This window comes from Panthera leo, chromosome D4 (genome assembly GCF_018350215.1).
Source record: "Panthera leo isolate Ple1 chromosome D4, P.leo_Ple1_pat1.1, whole genome shotgun sequence".
Lineage (NCBI taxonomy): Eukaryota > Metazoa > Chordata > Mammalia > Carnivora > Felidae > Panthera > Panthera leo.
In genome coordinates, this window is record NC_056691.1 from 59670568 (window position 1) to 59689854 (window position 19287).

The 19287-nt window shown below is 46.6% G+C and overlaps 1 protein-coding gene across 2 annotated transcripts in view; it reads left to right on the top strand.

The window, feature by feature from the left end:
* LOC122205492 (stimulated by retinoic acid gene 6 protein-like) overlaps window positions 1-19287 on the top strand; it is a 64466-nt gene that overhangs the window by 9349 nt on the left and 35830 nt on the right. Inside the window, exons 2-5 of one of the 2 annotated variants that reach the window (XM_042913911.1) lie at window positions 570-730; window positions 6137-6273; window positions 16232-16307; window positions 17991-18091. In XM_042913911.1, the coding sequence (XP_042769845.1) occupies window positions 16272-16307; window positions 17991-18091 (137 nt within the window). In that variant the 5' untranslated portion in view covers window positions 570-730; window positions 6137-6273; window positions 16232-16271. The remainder of the gene's footprint in view (window positions 1-569; window positions 731-6136; window positions 6274-16231; window positions 16308-17990; window positions 18092-19287) is intronic. The other variant, XM_042913910.1, reaches the window with a different exon arrangement.

Consider the following 19287-nt stretch of genomic DNA (forward strand, 5'->3'; position numbering starts at 1 on the left):
TATCATCTCTGCTCACATTCCATTGGTGAGCCTTAGTCCCATGTCTGTTCCTAGATGCCGGGGCCTGGGGAGTGTGGCCCTGTCTGGACAGATGCTTCCAAGCAGCAGCCTCACTTTATGAAAAGGGAACAGGAATCCTGGTGGACAGCTAGCTGGTTCTGTTGCATGGGTGGGGTTCAGTTTTGAACTTGTCTCCAGCCTCTTCTCCCAGCAATGGGTGACCTTGTTTCCAAGGAGAATCTTGAAGCCCGTGGTCCTAGTTTCCCACTTTATTGCCTTGAGGCAGAGTCCTACTTTATTACCTGTCATAATTTTTATAGCCAGCCAAAGAGGCCTTCGCTGCTGGGCAAAGTTCTGATAGCTCAGGGGGCCCACTGCCCACACGAGGGGGCTAAAAGAGATAGCAAGTGTCCAGGAGAGAGGAAATAGGAGGGATGTTCCTGCTTTGCAGGAGAAGAGGAGGAAGGGCAGAAAAATAACCAGTTATGTTCTGAAACAAGGAAGAAGGCCTCCTGCCTGTTTCCATTTCTCTGGTAAATATTTGACTGGATGTTTGCCTTTTCTCTGAGGTTTTTGGGTGCTGTGAAGAGAACTGGGCAGAACACCAGAATATCAGAAGCAGTCAATAACCACGAGGCCAGAGAAGCTCAAAGAACAATCCAGAGAAGGAGATCGCTCACTGGGACCACAGGCAGTGCTTTCCCACCAAGATGATTTCTGCAAACTCCAGGTGAGTTATCAGGTCACACGGGACACACAGGACACACAAGTCACACAGGACAACCACATGTTCATGGCAACTGTCTTCTTTGATGTCGGCGATTCATGGAAGCTGGGAGAAAGGCATAGGTTTAGTTGGTTTATAGGTTTAGTTAGGTTTATGTATGTAGGTTATATATATGTGGTTATAGTTGGTTTATAGGTTTAGTTAGGTTTATATATTTGGGAAGAAACCATGGATGGGTTCCTGGGTCAATGAACAGGTTTCTGTTTATCTTCAGTTTGGAGCCAGAGTAGAATGGGAAGAGCCCAGATATGGTGTTGAAGGACCTGAGTTGGAATCCTGGCTCTGTAGTTTCTGGGAAATCTGAAAACCTCAGTTTCCTCACCTATAAATCAAGTGTAATAACCCCAGCTTTGTGAAGATCATGTGAAAAAAGAATGTAAAAGGATTTGAGGTCTGTGAAGTGCTGTACAGATGCCAGGAATTAAGAATTCTCACATTGAAACTTGTCTCCAGCCAAACATTGAAACTTAAATATTTAATTTAAAAAAATTTTTTTAATCTTACTTAAATCTTAAAAGACCTGAAAAGACTAGCCCAAAATATGACAGAAAATAGAACTGTCACTTTCTGGTGTCGTCGTGTGTCTGGTTAGATCGTCTAGGGATGCCATGGAGGGTGAGAGACAGAAGAGGCATCATGGAAAGACAGACGGAGTCTAGACTGTCTAATGGGAGTCCCTTGGGAAAGCAGATGAGGGTTTCCCCACTGTCTGCGGGTAGAGCTTCCTTCCTATGAAACCTTTCATGAGCCAGAATGCTATCAAGCCATTACGTGGAAACATTTTTGAGCATTCCCAGACCCCAAAAATAACCTCTCTTAGGCTTTTCTGTTGCCTTCGGACACATCTTGCCAACAGGTGCACAAAAATAGATGGAGATGAAGTACCAATGCTCACAGACAGTTCAAAGCTTTGGCGGCTTGATGGAGATGCTGAGTGTGCTCCCTGGGGAAGGAGCTTGGTGGGACCCATCTCCCTACTGGGGTGCCTGCTGCTTCTATAATGGCTCGCTGCAAAACAAACGCCGAACACTATTTTTGCTTTTGGCCTTTTCTCATAAAGGGGAAAATCCTCTTTGGATTTCTTTCGGTTAGTGAAAACAAGTAGTAGTGTAGGTCGTTTATAAAAGCGAAGTGGCATAATGTAAACTTTTGAAAAGTGGGACATACCTGTACCTGGAGTCCTGGGCACAGGGAAGGAGGGACGAAGCGTGAGGGCAGTGGGTGGAGAAGGACATGGGACAGGAAATAGACCAGAGGGTGTCCTGAAGGACAGGTGGACGGAAAGGAGAGTCAGCTAGGTGCTGGGGGACACGATTAGGAAGCCTGAGGGCACTGGTCTCTTTCTCCCCTCATTCCAGCTGGGCTCTTTGGGCTGGGAGGGGAGGGCTAAGAGGGAGCAGGGGTGTGTGGCTGGATGTGGACTTCAGGAAGGTCCCTCTGGTCACGGGGTGGAGGAGGGATAAGGGGGCAGTGTAGGAGGTACGGGACGTGGCAGGGATTTGACCCTGAAGTCCAGGTGAGGGTGAGGGGAGCCTAGACTGTGGTGGTGGCTTTGGGGACAGAGACATGTCTGGATTCAGCAGGGACTGGAGGGTCTACCTGACAGGGCTTGATCTGGGGGTGTGTTGGAGAGCGTGCCTCTACGTCTCTGGCTTGGCCTAACAGGTGGACAGTGGTGCCATTCCTGACATGAGGTTCCCCAAGGAGGAACAGATTGGCAGGACTGTTCAGTTGGGACATGTTAGACTGGAGTGCCACAGGACATCCCAAACGAGATGACCAGGAGGCAGGCAATTGGCTATATGGTCTGGACTCAGAATAAAAGTCTGAGCTGGACCCCGAGAATGTGGCCCACCCCATGGGGTCATTGTACCCTCTGGGCCCCGGACATTCTTTCAAAATCAGCCCCATGCCCTCCACGGCCTCTGTGCACTCCTCCCAGGACCGCCTCTTTATCATGGTCATCTCCCCGGATCCCAGGCTGGCTTGTCCGGCTCTTCTTACAGGGCAGGGCTCAGGCCTGAGCACATCGTCCAGATTTGTCTGCCCAGTGAAGAGTAGGGGGTCACTGTCTTCTCTGAGGACCCCAGACACAGAACCTTTATCAATGTCTTCATGTAATTTTAATGTGTGAGTCTGTTTCCTGTTTAGAAAATATACGAAGTTTTCAAATTCCAGCTCTGCCACTTGCAAGCTGAGTGACTATGGGTATTTACTTCACCTCTCCAAAGCCTCAGTTTTCCCATCCATGAAGTGGGAATAATAGTCCTTGCTGCACAGGCTGTGAAAGGATTAAGTGAGATAATAACTATAAAACCGTAGCCCCATGCCTAGCACGGGATGGACCTTCAATAAACGGTACCTAATATTACTGTTATTTTATTAAGGGAGAAGAAATGAAAATGAACGTTGCTTTATTGGACATTTAATAGAGTAGGGAGTACAAAAAGGGGCTTTTATCTCCTCAGTCATACATTTTTTTGTGGCAACTCTCTCTGAACTTCTCAGACGTGGGTGCAACACCCCCCCATACTCACCGTCTGAGGCAGGGTGCCCAGCCAGGCTGACCATTCCTAGCTTTGCAGTAAGCTCAAAATGAATGGGCGAGGTGAAAGCAGAGGAGAGAAAGCAGAGACCTGGACACAGAGGGACAAACAGGGGGTCATGGGAGAAAATGGAATAAAGACACAAAAGACCAATTAATACCTCATCTCTGATCCTCACAGCTTCACGTTAGTATCTGTGTTTGAGTCCCCCTGTGGACAAGTGACAGCCTGTTTCTGAACCTCGCTCTCTAAGGATCCAGCAAGACCTCGGGGATGAGAACGCTGTGTGGACCGTAAAGCCCCAATCTTTCCCATGGTGCCCGTAGCTTGGCACAGGGGACCATCCCATGGCTCATGCCCCAGTAGAGAGCTCTGTTCCCAACCTGGCCAAGCTGATTCTGTCTCTCTGAGACACTGGTGGACCCGGGGCACCCAGCCAGGGTGTCCAGCTTTTTTGTACAATGGCTTCTGTGTCTCTCAATAATGCTGGTGCTACCCTAGGAGAGTGCCCCCGGGCTCCCCTGCGGGCCAGGCTGCTGCTTGAAATCTACCTCTAGCTTGCGGAACAGCATCTGGGAGAAGCAGCTGCAGGGAAGGGGGATGCAGGCCTCAGTTAACAAGGCACCTTTCATACCCATTCTTTTAAAAAATTTTTCTTTAAAGTTTATTTATCTTGAGAGAGAGAGAGGGAGTGCTTGTGTGTGCACATGAGTGGGAGAGGGACAGAAAGAGATAGAGGGAGAGAAAATCCCAAGCAGGCTCTGCACTGTCAGTGAGAGCCCTTTGGCAGGGCTCGATCCCATGAACCATGAGATCATGACCTGAGCCGAAATCAAGAGTCGGACGCTTAACTGACTGAGCCACCCAGGCACCCCCATACCCATTATTTAAATAATACAGGGAGGTGATGGAATTCCACCCATTCCACAGACAAGCAACTGAGGCTTCAGAAGGACAAATGATTCACCCCAGGTTGCAAGTTCTTTGATTCCAAATCCCATTTATTCCAAAAATGGAATAAAAACAGGATGTGTATGTATTTCTCCTGATTCCCAGAGAGCCAGAGAAAGTGACAGAGGCAAAGCATCAAGGAGTAAGAGGGAATCACACAGAAGACACGTAGGACTTTCTGGAAAGGCTGTCAGAGGCAGGCCTGAAGTGGGGTTGTGGGGCTGGGAAGAAAACGAGAGATCTGTCAGCAAGGTGGCTGCCTGTGTGGGTTTTATGATAGTCATGGGCTTAATTTTATTCTATTTAAACAATTTAAAGTTTTAAAATTGGAAGTATGTATATTTATACAAAAGAAGAGGGACTAGTATATTAAACCCATGGACGTATTCCCATTGCCAAATTCCATGGCCAGCATTGTTTCAGGGGCACCCCCTCTTCCAGACAGCCCAGCATCTCATCATGGATTTCAGTTTTGAAAGGAAGTTTGCTTTCCCCCATGGAATTCTAGAAGCTGTGCACAAATGAGCCGCACACAAAGTCAACTCTTCACAAGCCCCCATGAGCCTCTCGTCTTCATCTGACAGAACCCACATGACCCTGGCCACAGGAGTGGAAAATTACATTGAAAGGTCCTAGAATGTGAGTCAGAAAGTACCTATGTGAGGGTCCACATTGCTAGGGTTCAAGTCCTGCTGGCTCCTCCACTTATTAACTGGGTAGGCTTGGATGAGCTTCCTGATCATTCAGTGCCTCAGTTTTCTTATCTGTGAAATGGGCTGATAATAGTACCTCTGTCACAGGACTGTCAGGAGGATGAAGTTAGTTAATAAATGTGTAGCCGCTAAAGCATAGCTTGGGGCACAGTGGGCCCTTGAGAAATGTTATCTGTCCCTCTACCCACTTAGGGAACGTTAGTGAGCACTTACTGGTGCCACATGCTGGGCCAGGAGCTGGGCATGCGGAGATGCATGAGAAGGGTCTCCGTCCCCAGGGAGCTCCCCATCCAGTGGGGACACAGACCCAGGAAAAGACACTTCTAAGCAGTGGCCTGGCTGCTATGACAGTGGGCTGTGTCCCAAGCAGTTCAGCCTTCTCCATTCACAAGTAGCCAGACTGAGACCCGCAGGTCCTCTGAGCCTAAGGAGCCAAGGCGCTCAGCAGCCGAGCCAGGTGGCCTGGAGGCAGTTGTTCCCGGCCAGTCCTCTTACATGAGGGTCTCAGAAGCGGGTGGGTCTGGAGGGCGGCGGGGCTATTCTGGGCAAAGGTGCTGTGCTTTGGGTCACCCTGCCAGCAGCATGGAAATGGGAGACGGGTCATGGAGTCAGGCGTGGGCAGCTGCCATGGCTACTGGTTAACCAGGTGAAGGACTTCGATTCAGCTCACTGCAGGGTCAGGGGCCAAGGGCAGCAGAGTCCCCGACACCCCGGTGCCTCACGGGGGGCCAGGCTGGCTGCCCGTGCCATGCACTGGATTGGGAAGGGCTGGCAGCAGACTCCAGGGACAGAGGAGCAGACAGGGTCTGGGGTCTGAGGAGGTAGAAATGGAGCCTGGGAGAGTTCCTTTTCAGCCCAACATAAGGCAAATCCCTTATCTTTGGTCAGAGCTGTGCAGAAGCGGGAAGGGGGTGGAAAAGAAGATCAGTTCTCATTGAGCATGAGGCGAGCACTTGACTCTCACTGTGTCTGATCATCAGGCAGCCTGGAAAGGAGGCATTAGATCCACTTTCAGGAGGAGGAGAGTAAGGCCCAGAGAAGGCATGGCTCACCCACCATCACACGGCTGCTGGGGGGGGGGGGGGGAGGGGGCTGGGCTCGCTCTCAGGTCTGCCTGGCTCCCTGTGCTTTTCCTCTAGGCCCCGTGAGATGGAAGGGTTGGAGAGGATTCCTACCCCTGGAAGTGCTGCCTGAGTGTGGGTGTGGGGCTGGGGAACGTCCTAAAAGGCATTCAAGCATCTGAAGGGGCTGGATTCCAGAGCTTCTAGGTGACCAGGTGGGTGTCTGTGATCCTGACTGAGTGGATGAATGTTCTATCTCAGGGGTGGACAGGAGGCAGCTGTGCCATACGCGTGTCCACCGCACCCAGCACTGCTGGCTTCTCAGTCTCCGTCCCCTCCTCCCCCTTCCTTCCTTCCTTCCTTCCTTCCTTCCTTCCTTCCTTCCTTCCTTCCTTCTTTTCATTCATTCATTCATTCATTCGGCACCTACTTGGATTTGTTATGTATGTACCTGTCCCAAGTCAGAAGCTGGAGGTAGGGCTGGAGTGGAAGATGGTTGGAGTTTAAAGCTGAGTGAAATGCTCCTTGCTTTGGAACAGCCCAGGCTAAAAGTGAAAGCCGAGGCCTGAAGAAGGCCCCTGCAGCAAGAAGTGATGAGTGCCAGAGAGCGATGAGGCTAAGGAGTGGGGGGGGGGGGGGTCCTTCCCAAAGAGGCTGGAGGGACGGACTCTGGCACCAGGGAGACGAGCCAGGGCAGGAGGCTGGTGCAACACCCCGAAGGGCAGGTGATAAGGGCTAAAGAGTTTCCAGATGACCTCACCTGCTGTTACACGTCAGAGCAAGGCCTGGTGTTTGGGAACCCCTCCATACAAGGACAAATACTTGCAGAAGGTGCAGTGAGTCAGAGGCCTTCGGGGATGGTGCGCCCCGGCCCCGGCAATCACCTCATGGTCAGGGTTTCAAACGGCTGATGGACAACCATTAGTGGGCTGTAAAATTAATTTAACGGTTATGACCAGCACTTTACAAAATGGAATGGACCAGAACAAAATGAATAGAATTGAATCAGATTAAAAATAGTAGAGGATATGAAGGGTATTGTGTTACGAAAATTTGTTCTGCATGTTTGTGCACGGCTGTGTGTACACGCACACACATGAACTGGGTCATGGCTATAGCGTGTACTTGACTACAGCTATGACTCGTAGTCAGAAAACTTAAAAACACTGAACGGGGCCAAACTCCTCATTTTGCAGAGCATGGGAGAAGAGGGTTGGTTGGAGCACTGGCTCTGTCCTGTGTTTTTTCCTCTAAACTTACCTTTCTCCCAAAGCTTAGTTTATATTCAGACCAGTTTACAAACTTGAACAGCCTCCTTATTTTTGTCTGTGCCCAGAGCCAGGGCCACATCTGCCCAGCGGTGTGCCAGGGAATGTGTAACAACTGGCTGTCTGAGAAAAATACGTACATATATTTAATATAAATTATACTGATATAATGGATGTATCACACAACTCACAGGTAATGAAATATACAATGCTCTTTATTACAGGTTCCATAGAATCAATTAATTCTTGCAGAATGCTTTTATTGATTTTTACTGAACTCTTTTATCTACAGCCAACCTGTAGTTGATGAATGAGCATAGTTTCAACATGAATGTTATTAGATATTTTTATTTACACTAATGAGTAAGACAAATGTGAAACAATGAAGGCAAGAGTTAGGTCAAAACTTCCCTCATTCATCAATCGACAGAAACTATTTCCTAGATAGGATATGAGTTTTTGAATTCTGGGAGAATACTTCTTCAATTTTTTTTTCCTGTTATTCACAGTGTAATAGCTACAAACATAGGTTTAAATGTAATCTGCATTATTAACATTTTCTCTGTCACTTTTTTAAAATGTTTATTTATTTTTGAGAGAGAGAGGGAGAGTGCACGCAGGGTGGGGGGCAGAGACAGAGAGGGAGAGAGAGAATCCCAAGCAAGCTCTGCACCGTCAGCGCGGAGCCTGATGCGGGGCTCAAATTCACGAACTGTGAGATCACGACCTGTGTGGAAACCAAGAGTCAGACGCTTAACCGACTGAGCCACCCAGGTGCCCCTTCTCTGTCACTTTATAGACAATCTACAAAACAATAAAGCAAGCCCTGATTTGTAGTGTCTGGCCTATTTGCATGGTGTAAATATTCCCGCTGTGGCCAGTTTCAAGGTGCCTACATGAAGTCGCTGAATATGGGTGTGGAAAGAGATAACTCAGTAGCACGCCATAACATAGTTTCCATCACACACATGCAAGAGATGTAAATAACTTCAGGAGCATAGATAATAGTATAATAATTAGAAAGTGATGGGTTTTCAAGGGATACAGGAGTACTGGTGCATAGGGGCACTTGTACCCCAATGTTTATAGCAGCACTCTCAACAATAGCCAAATAATGGAAAGAGCCTAAATGTTTATCAACTGATGAATGGATAAAGAAATTGTGGTTTATATGCACAATGGAGTACTACAGGGCAATGAGAAAGAACGAAATATGGCCCTTTGTAGCAACATGGATGGAACTGGAGAGTGTGATGCTAAGTGAAATAAGCCATACAGAGAAAGACAGATACCGTATGTTTTCACTCTTATGTGGATCCTGAGAAACTTAACAGAAACCCATGGGGGAGGGGATGGAAAAAAAAAAAAAGAGGTTAGAGTGGGAGAGAGCCAAAGCATAAGAGACTCTTAAAAATTGAGAACAAAGTGAGGGTTGATGGGGGGTGGGAGGGAGGGGAGGGTGGGTGATGGGTATTGAGGAGGGCACCTTCTGGGATGAGCAATGGGTGTTGTATGGAAACCAATTTGACAATAAATTTCATATATTGAAAAAAAAAATAAAGACATCACCAAAATAAAAAAAAAAGTGATGGGTTTTGAATCTTTGCTACCTTTCTTTTTAGCATAACTTATTTAATTATAAGTTTATATAATTCAGTTTTTAACAATGCTGGTGTTTCACAATGGGCCTGCGAAATTCCTGATAAGGTGATTCAAGCCAGCCTGAGCACACTATTACATCTGCCTGGAACTCTCAGGCAGGATGGCAAGGAGGCTGTGCACCAGGGGATTGATGGGATTCCCAGAGGTGGGTCAGGGTGGCCCAGAAGCGGACAGCCCAACACACAGACTACTGCATTGCTGGAGGTGTCACAAGGACAGGCAGGCACCCACACACACATAAACACATACAACATACATGCACACACACCTCTTCCTCCTTCCCTAATCCTTCTCTGTGCTGAGCACCAAGGTCCTGCAGCTGCCTGCCCACAAGGTGCCTGAACTCACTGAGTTTCACCTGAAATAGTCCTGGGCGTCCTGACTTTTTCTGCTCACTGGCCCTCTCTGGGCTTCAGTTTCCTCAGGGAAGTTCCCTTGGAATGTTTTTTTTTTTAATTTTTTTAATGTTTCTTTATTATTGAGAGACAGAGAGAGACAGAGCATGAGCAGGGGAGAGGCCGAGAGAGGGAGACACAGAATCTGAGGCAGGCTTCAGGCTCTGAGCTGTCAGCACAGAGCCCAATGTGGGGCTCGAACTCACGAATAGTGAGATCATGACCTGAGCTGAAGTCGGGCACTCAACTGACTGAGCCACCCAGGTGCCCCTGAATGTGTTTTTTTTTTTTTTTTTAATTTAAGTTCAAGTTAGTTAACTTATAGTGTAGTATTGGCTTCAGAAGTAGAATTTAGTGATTCAACACTTACATATAACACCCAGTGCTCATCCCAATAAGTGTCTTCCTTAATGCCTGTCACCCAGTTAGCCCATCCCCCACCCACCTCCCTCCATCAACCCTCAGTTTGTTCCCTGTATTTAAGAGTCTCTTAGGGTTTGCCTGCCTCTCAGCAGACATTCCTGAGCCTCTCCGTGCCAGGCGCTGGGCTGACCTTAGGAATCAGAGATGAGTCTGTGGGGTGTGAAACCTCTCCTGGCTTTAGTTCCTTGTTTTACAAAGGAAATAACACAACCTGCCTCACCAGATTCGTGCAAGGATTAGATAATCTAAAATGGCAGAATTTCTAGGCCATAGTGACACATATTAAAGTAACATCCATCAAAGAAAGCTGTTATCATATGTTTAACTTACTACTATGGAAGGATAATGTTGGGGCCAAAGGAAGCAAAAGAATTGTGGGGCAGAGACCCCCCCCCCCCCCGCCACAGGCAGGGGATCAGTAGGGGGGTGTTGGAGACAGGAGCTGGGAATTCAGACGACCCATCATCTAGATGCACCAGCTGTATAGCACACCTCAGATTGGCCATCATAGCATGTTATTAAGTAATTTTTTAATTAATGAAGGGCACCTGGGTGTCTCAGTTGGTTAAGTGTCTGACTTTGGCTCAGGTCACAATCTCGCAGCTCGTGAGTTGGAGCCTCACGTCATGCTCTCTGCTATCAGCGCAGACAGAGCCTGCTTCGGATTCTCTGTCTTCTTCTCTCTCTGCCCCTCCCCCACTAGCTCATGCGCACTCTCTCTCTCTCTCTCTCTCTCTCAAAAATAAACATTTTTCAAAAAGGAATGTTTTAACTAATGAAAGATGTGTAATTTGTACCACCCCAAACCATACACGTTTTCACTTTATGCTGATTTCACACCCTTCTTTACCTCAGAATGGTGTTTTATGGCTTAGGAACTACCTTTAGTCTTTCCCTGATTACAGAGCGACCTGTTCATTCATTCAGCATGGGTTTATTGCCTCTACTTTGTGCCAGGCGCTGTTCTAAGCTCTCCAATAGACGGACACAGCTGTAAGCCGCATATCTCTGTGTACTGCAATTCAGAAAAAATCATAAAATGTCAGTCGAATGACCTCAAATGCCACTACCCAGAGATGACCACTCTTCACGACTTGGGATCAAGAAAGAATTTTCTTTCACTTTATGGTATATCATAAACATATTTCCAAGGCATCATCCGTGGAAAGCAGATCTTCTGTGTTTGGGGGTTTTGTCTCGGGGCTGCCCTGTAGGTGTTGTCCACCCTTCAGCATTCCTGCCCCACCAGCCCTGGACCCACCAGGAAGCAGCATGAGTAGTAAAGACCAGGGAAGGGGCCTCAGTGGCTTTTGAACTTGGTTTGACTGCAGTATGTTTCATATGCTCACTGCAGTGGCTGCTGGAGAGGAAGTGCACCCCAGGGGTTCCAGACTATGCAGCTGGGGCCCCTTAGAGGGCAGCACTGTCCACCCTCCTGGAGCTCACCTGTTCCCAGCTGCTGCCCACTCTCCACCCCTGGCAGCAGGACGTAGACCAGGCAGTGAGTCTGCACAGGCAATCACCCATCCAGAGGAGTCTGATGGACCTGTTATACCCACACAGAAATTTCCTTTCTTTAGTAAACACATTTTTTTCCTTGATTAAATGAAGAAATCAAGTTTAGTGAGATCCCATTTTTGCTTAAAATTATGGAGGTTATAAACACGCATAGTTATGGAAGGAGAAGGGACTTTTATTTACTACTTTATACATTGGTAGACATTTTGCGTGTTTTACAATGAGCGTATATTACATTTCAAACATTATACACACACAAGAGAGAGATTGACAGAGTGAGGGATAGAGAGAGAGAAAGAGAGCAAGAATCTGGGCATTCTAGTACATATCTTTAGGCACCTCTCTGAGTATTTCCCTAGCTTATATTTTTCAGAAGTAGGATTCCTTAATGTGGAATTGCCATATTTTGAAAAGTTCTTCATGTATATGTTGCAAAATTAATCCTCAGAATGTTTATACCAGTTTATACTCTTACTACAGGAAATGGATACTAACTTGTTTTAATCTTCAGTAATGCTGGGTAGTATTTTCAATAATTCTCAATTTAATAGATAAGACAACACTTTATCTTAATTTCTACTGTTATTACTAGTTGCAATTTTAAGAACTTATCACGCATTTGTATCTCTTCTTTGTTAGTGGCTTACTATTCTTTGGACATTTTTGTTCTTGTGGTGTTTCTCTTCTAGTCTCAATTTTATTTTTTTCTCTTCCTGTAGTTTGTTGGAGGGATTGAATTTTCTTTTTTTCATAGATACCCTTTAATGTACGTTTTACACTGTATTTGTATTCTTCTGGCAATTCCCTGTGTACTTTTAACATACTTACCTAGAACTGCATTTTTCTTATAAAGCCCAGAAAGAGAAAACAGGTTTCTCCATCATCCTGCTAAACAGGAGAATGTGATCCTGCTGTTCTCGCTGCATCCACACCTGGCCTCAGCTCGCCCCTTCCCCCATGGGATTTTACCTCCAAATTGGCATTTCACACATTTTGTTTCACAATAACTACTTACCTAGATATTTAACAAGATATTTTACTCATTTCTGTGTTGGCTGTTGCCTTTAAATCCTTCTTCCTAGACTCCTTTCTTTCCTTCTTTTTAAAAAATTAATTAATTAAATTAATTAATTAATTTTTTAAACTTACATCCAAGTTAGTTAGCATATGGCGCAACAATGATTTCAGGAGTAGATTCCTTAAGCCCCTTACCCATTTAGTCCATCCCCCTCTCCCACAGCCCCTCTAGCAACCCTCTGTTTGTTCTCTATATTTAAGAGTCTCTTATGTTTTGTCCCCCCCCCCCGTTTTTATATTATATTTGCTTCCCTTCCCTTATGTTCATCTGTTTTGTATCTTAAATTCCTCATATGAGTGAGGTCATATGACATTTGTCTTTTTCTGACTGACTAATTTTATTTAGCATAATACCCTCCAGTTCCATCCACATAGTTGCAAACGGTAAGATTTCATTCTTTTTGATTGCTGAGTAATACCCCATTGTATATATATACCACATCTTTTTTATTCATTCTTCTGTCGATGGACATTTGGCCTCTTTCCATAATTTGGCTATTGTTGATAGTGCTGCTATAAACATTGGGGTGCATGTGTCCCTTCGAAACAGCACACCTGTATCTCTTGGATAAATACCTCATAGTGCAATTGCTGGGTCATAGGGTAGTTCTATTTTTAGTTTTTTGAGGAACTGCCATACTGTTTTCCAGAGTGGCTGTACCAGTTTGCATTCCCACCAGCAATGCAAAAGAGATCCTCTTTCTCCTCATCCTCACCAACATCTGTTGTTGCCTGAGTTGTTAATGTTAGCCATTCTGACAGGTGTGAGGTGGTATCTCATTGTGGTTTTGATCTGTATTTCCCTGATGATGAGTGATGTTGAGCATTTTTCATGTGTCGGTTGGCCATCTGGATGTCTTCTTTGCAAAAGTGTCTATTCATGTCTTTTGCCCATTTCTTCACTGGATTATTTTTTTTTGGGTGTTGAGTTTGGTAAGTTCTTTATAGATTTTGGATACTAGCCCTTTATCTTATATGTCATTTGCAGATATCTTCTCCCATTCTGTCAGTTGCCTTTTAGTTTTGCTGATTGTTTTCTTTGCTGTGCAGAAGCTTTTTATTTTGATGAGGTCCCAGTAGTTCATTTTTGCTTTTTTTCCCTTGCCTCCAGAGATGTGTTGAGTAAGAAGTTGCTTTGGCCAAGGTCAAAGAAGTTTTTTGCCTGCTTTCTCTTTGAGGATTTTGATGGCTTCCTGTCTTACATTGAGGTCTTTCATCCATTTTGAGTTTATTTTTGTGTATGGTGTAAGAAAGTGGTTCAGATTCATTCTTATGCATGTCGCTGTCCAGTTTTTCCAGCACCATTTGCTGAAGAGACTGTCTTTGTTCCATTGGATATTCTTTCCTGCTTTGTTAAAGATTAGTTGGCCATACGTTTGTGGGTCCATTCTGGGATCTCTATTCTGTTCCATTGATCTGAGCATCTCTTTTTGTGCCAGTACCATACTGTTTTGATGATTACAGCTTTGTAATACATCTTGAAGTCTGGGATTGCGATGCCTCCAGCTTCGGTTGTAGAGTCCTCTTTCTTATTTCTTGAGAATTTCCTCCATTGTTTTTTTCCAGAGAAGGTCTTTTGAGTCCTTGTGTGTCTAAGAATGTTAACTATGTGTAAAGATATATATTTATTTAAATGTATATTTACTTAGAATCCTGTGCTCAGGGATTTTTTTTTTTTTTTTTGCCTGCTATTGCTTTTTGTGCCCCTCTATTTCCTCCTAGATTTATGCTTCTTTTTAAAATTTTTTTTAAATTTTAATTAATTTTGAGAGAGAGAGAGAGCACAAGTGGGAGAGAGGGGCAAAGGGAGAGAGAGAGAGAGAGAGAATGAATCTCAAGCAGGCTCCACACTCAATGCAGAGCCCAATACAGGGCTCGATCCCATGATATTGGAATCATGACCCGAGCCGAAATCAAGGGTCCCATCTTAACCAACTGAGCCACCCAGGCGCTCCTAGATTTATGCTTCTACAGGATTTCCTGTAGCAATGACCTCAGAGAGGTTCCATATTAACTTCATCTCCTCAGGACTAAGTTCCTCTTTCTTGAATTTTTGACTCCCTTTTGTGGTGTTATCTTTCCTCAAATGTTTGATGGCTCTTGATTGTGTGCTCATCTTTGTGACTGAGCTGGCCACTGGGGTACCCGCTTTGTGGAGGGTGACAAGTCCTAAGGCTGCTGTCAGGGCAGTGGGATGGAGGTGATACTGTTAGGTGGGGTGCCTCAGGGGCTGTCTGGAAGCTGAAGCTTCTGGTCCCTTGCAGGACCATCTGTGATCCAGAGCACTGCCCCCCCCCCCACCTCTGACCCATATACACTACTCTTGGGGACAACACCCATTGCCTCTGACTGGTCAGCAGGGGTGGGAAGACAGTTGGGTCTCTGTGAGACCCCAGTTCATCATTCCGTGGGCTGCTGACAACCCTGTCCTGTTACACTGTGAGTGTAGAACCTTTCGTTGTGTGGCCCCACAGTCTGTGGCCTCATTGACTCACTCTTTTTCTCTTTGTTTTAGTCCCAGTTGCTCTCCATCATTCGGGGTCTCCCCATAGTTTCTGTGCCCCCAATAGATACCCTTCTTGCTTTCAAAATCTCTGTTTTCTTTCTTTTTTTTAAAAAAAAAAAATAACATCTTGGGGCACCTGGGTGGCCCAGTCATTTGGGCTTCTGACTATCGATTTCAGCTGAGATCATGATCTCACGGTTCATGGGTTCGAGCCCTGCATCAGGCTCTGTGCTGGCAGTATGGAGCCTGCTTGGGATTCTCTCTCTCTCCCTCTCTCTCTGCCTCTCCCCACTCATGTGTTTTCTCTCTCTCTTTCAAAATAAATAAACTTAAAAAAATAAAAAATAACATCCTTATCATTTTGAGGGTTTCATATAGGATGGGGAGACTGATGCATGTTCTCAGTGTACCTTCCTAAAAGCAGAAGTGTGAGCTTTACAGCTTTATCACATTTCTGATGGCCTGAGTTCCTGCACCTTCTCCACCGCTTCTAGGGTCTTTCAGACCTATGGTTAGACATAACTGGGGAATACTGGGGCTTTAAAAGAACTCCGGCGTGGGGGTGTGCCCTGCTCATGGGTTCCCCAGAGGAGTGGTCTTCCCTGAGACTTCTGAGGGAAAGGCAGGAGCTGGCAGGGGAATGGGGCCTGGGAGATGGCCGACGTGCTGCAGGGGTGGGAGACAGAGTCAGCACAGGTCTGCGGGTCCCGGTGAGCACGTAGACAGGGTGTATTGGAGTCCGAGCAGCAAGAACAGAGTTTACTAGGCACTGAGTCAATGTTCTTCTCAAATTGATACTGGTTGCATAGTACATGATCATGTGATTGATCAAAGTACTTCTGAATAACATAGAAGTCTTTTTGTTTCTGGCACCTGGGTGGCTCAGTCAGTTGAGTGTCCAACTTTGAAGCCTGCTTCGGATTCTATGTCTCCCTCTCTCTCTGCCCCTCCCCCACTTGTTGTCTCCTCTCTCTCTCTCTGTCTCAACAATAAATAAAAATTAAAAATAAAATAACAAATACAAAGATCAGATGATTGGGGTGCCTGGGTGAGTCAAGCATCTGACTCTTGATTTCAGCTCAGGTTGTGATCCCAGGGTTGTGAGATCGAGCCCTATGTCAGGATTCTCTCTCTCCTCTCTGTCTGGCCCTCCCCCTTCTCCCTCCACCTCTCTCTCTATGTCTCTCTCTCTCCTTCAAAAAACAAGATAAGATGATCTTAGTAGTGAATAAGCTGAACTCCTGACAGTGATGCTCAGTGCTGATGGGTCAATGCCTGCAGCAGTGACTGATGATGTGAATGTGTTTTTTTGGCTGTTTTTCAGAACCAGGCAGCTAAATGGCACCTGTGTCAGCTCAGTGGACATGGAGCTCTTCCTCCATTACTCCCTCATCCCATCAGTAAGTAAAGGCAGAGGAGAGCAAGAAACAGAGAGGAGGAGAATTGGGTCCCTCCCATACACAGACTCCCCAAAGGGCCTGAATAGGTCAGCAGAGAGACATCAATTGAATTTCCTTGACTTGCTTTCTTATATTATGCACCAAAAAACAGGCAGAGGAAGGCTTTTAATGGCTGAAGAGTCAAGGACACTGGTTTTTTAGGGATTCAAAAAAGGCTCTTCTAAGGAAGCAATAACAGCTGAGGTCTGTTGGAAGATGTAGTCAAGAGCCTTTCAAGCAGAGAGGAGAGCATGTGCAAAGGCCCTGTGGAGGAGGGGAACGGAGAGTGTGAGGAGCCGAGAGGGCTGGCGTGGCTGGAGTGGAGAGCTGAGGTAGAGTTTTCTGGGAGGTGAGTGGGCCTGGGCCAGGTGGAGCCCTCTGGGGCTCTGTGTGAAGGAGTGGTGTCTGCATTCTAAGTGCAGTGGGAAGTAACTGGACTTTTCCAGCGTGGAGCTTATGTGATCAGTATTCTGTTTTGAAATGATCACTCTTGTTGCATTGTGGGGATCAAGGTGGAGGTGGGCCAGAGAGGAGATGGTTCAGATTTTAGCTCATCCTGGATGGGTGGTGGTCAGCTCAAGATGTTTGGGAGTAAGACAGTAGGACTAGCTAATGCATTGGATAGAGTAGTTAGGGAGAGGAGGGGTTGAGGACAACGTGGGTTTCTAACTTGCATGGCCAGAAGGAAGACGGTGTCTGTCATTCACTAGTTAAGGAGAACCAGAAGAGATCTGGGTTTGGGGTGGATGAAGACAGGGCAGGGAGGCAAATCGTGAGTTCCATTTAAGACATACTGAATTTAAGAAGTGCCAACTCTGTAGTTAGATGAACAGTTGGGGAGCTCATGGACAAGGTCTGGGCTGAAGAGTCACGCTGAGTCTTGTGGGCATTGGTGGCCATTGAAAGCATGGACATGGGTGAGAGGATCTGCTAATAAGAGGAGTGATCCTTGGACTGAATGATGAGGAAATCCCTACTTTAGTGGTGGAATAAAGAATAATCCAGCAGAGGAGACTGAGAGGTAATGGAGAAAACCCAGAAAAGCACTGTTGATGGAAGCCTAGGGAACAGGGTGTTTCTCAGAGGAGGAAGTGGTCAACACTGGAATGCGGCTGAGAGATCAAGCCAGATTTGGGCTTGAAGTTTCCAATGGATTCATGGTAGTTTTCAACTTTGGCCATAGCTCTTTCCATGGATGGGAAGGAGAAGCCAGGTTAGGGGGTTGAAGAGCAATGAGAGGTGAGGAAATAGAGGCAGCAAGTGTAGACAGTTCTCAGGAAGTTTCTAGTAAAAGGAAGAGAAAAAGGGCATCAAGTGCCTGAGAATATGATTGAATTCTCAAAAAGCAAAAAGGAAAGAAGGATTCACAGTGTGACAGTTATCTCCTTTTCACAGGTGAGGAAACTGAGGCTTGGAGAAGCTGGGTCTCTCTTCTAGTCAATATGTGAGAGAGACTAAATTTGAACCTGTTCAGGGCAACACAGAGGAAAGCTCAGTACAAAGCATTCTGGAAGCTCAAGGGCGTGTGCAGCTAGCTCCCTGACTCTGGGCTCTGAGGAGCCACAGACACTCTGAGCCCTCTGCTCACCCACACATCCTCCTTCAGGGAGGGCCCATTGACGTTCTCATCTTCTCTTCCTGTAGCTTTTCATCATTTTGGTCTTGTCCTTTCTCCAAAGACGAGAGCACCGTAAGCAGAGAGATGATACTTCTCACCTCCTGGGGAACCGCTTTGGAATCATCATGTGAGTTGAGCTAAGGCTGATCTCTACAGCTTGGGGCACCCTGTATTTTGGGCCAACACCCATTATAAGGCCAGGATAACACCCCATTACCTCCCCAGCCTTGCCTCATCTCCACCGCTCCTTCCCCTCCCTGCCTCACCCCAACCAAGCTCTGGGGGTTCAGAATTGACATCCAAGCCATTGCAGCCTCAGCACCCACGGCTGCCCAGATATGATTAAAACGTCTCAAGGAGGTTCAGCTCACTATGGAAAAGGCCTTCCCAAAGTAAGCACTATGGCTGCCTCAGGAAGCAGGAGGAAGAGAGTTCTCGGTTGGCCACAGGCAGCAGCAAACGTTCGTGCTGGCATGGCACCAGGAGGTCCCGCTGGACCAGGTGCCTTCAGGGCCGGTTTCTGGCTCTGCCATTCTGAGTCTCTGCACCCCTTCTCACATTTTTTCTTAAGCTCTAATTGCTCGTATCTATGCCCCCTCACTTTCAATGATTGATGATAATCACGATCATAACGCATATAGCAGTTATCACATGGTGACTGTGACCCAGGCACTGGACCATTTGCTTTGCCTGCATTACTTGGATGAACACTCTTGCCAGTGTAGCATGCTGGAGGTTGTTATCCTCATGTAATGGATGAACAAACTCAGGCCCAGAGAGGTTGAGTGACGTGCCCAAGTCCACACAGCTAATAGGTGACAAGAGCTTTAACTGAGGTCTGGTTCCTATTTACTCTCATTTCCCCTGCACAATAGCCTAAGCAGGCTCATGTGTGTAAACCTGTTCAAGTCTCAGCCTTGGGCTCTGGAGAAGGGAGAGGAAACCACGGTGTCAGGACCAAGGCTAGCGGTGACCTAGGGCTTCAGGGTGACAAATCCACCTGCAATGTCCAGGGACCGCCTGTACCAGTTCTGAGTAGCAGACTTATCCTGGATATCACCTGTTGGAGGGGTCAGCCTCTCCCAAACTGCCAGGTCTGAGCCACACTGGTTGGGACACAGAGGCAGACTCTGCCCTGGGCATTTGACTTGCAGGGCCTGGTGCAGGGCTTCTTAAGAAGTGGGAGTTCTGTATGGGTCATGTCAAACTGCTTTGAATTCAGTTGACAATGGCACCACTCGCTTGCTCCCTGGCCACCTTCCCATCAAAACCCCTGCTTTTCTGAGTAGTTCCAGCCCACCCCCCTCACTCATTAAAAACCCC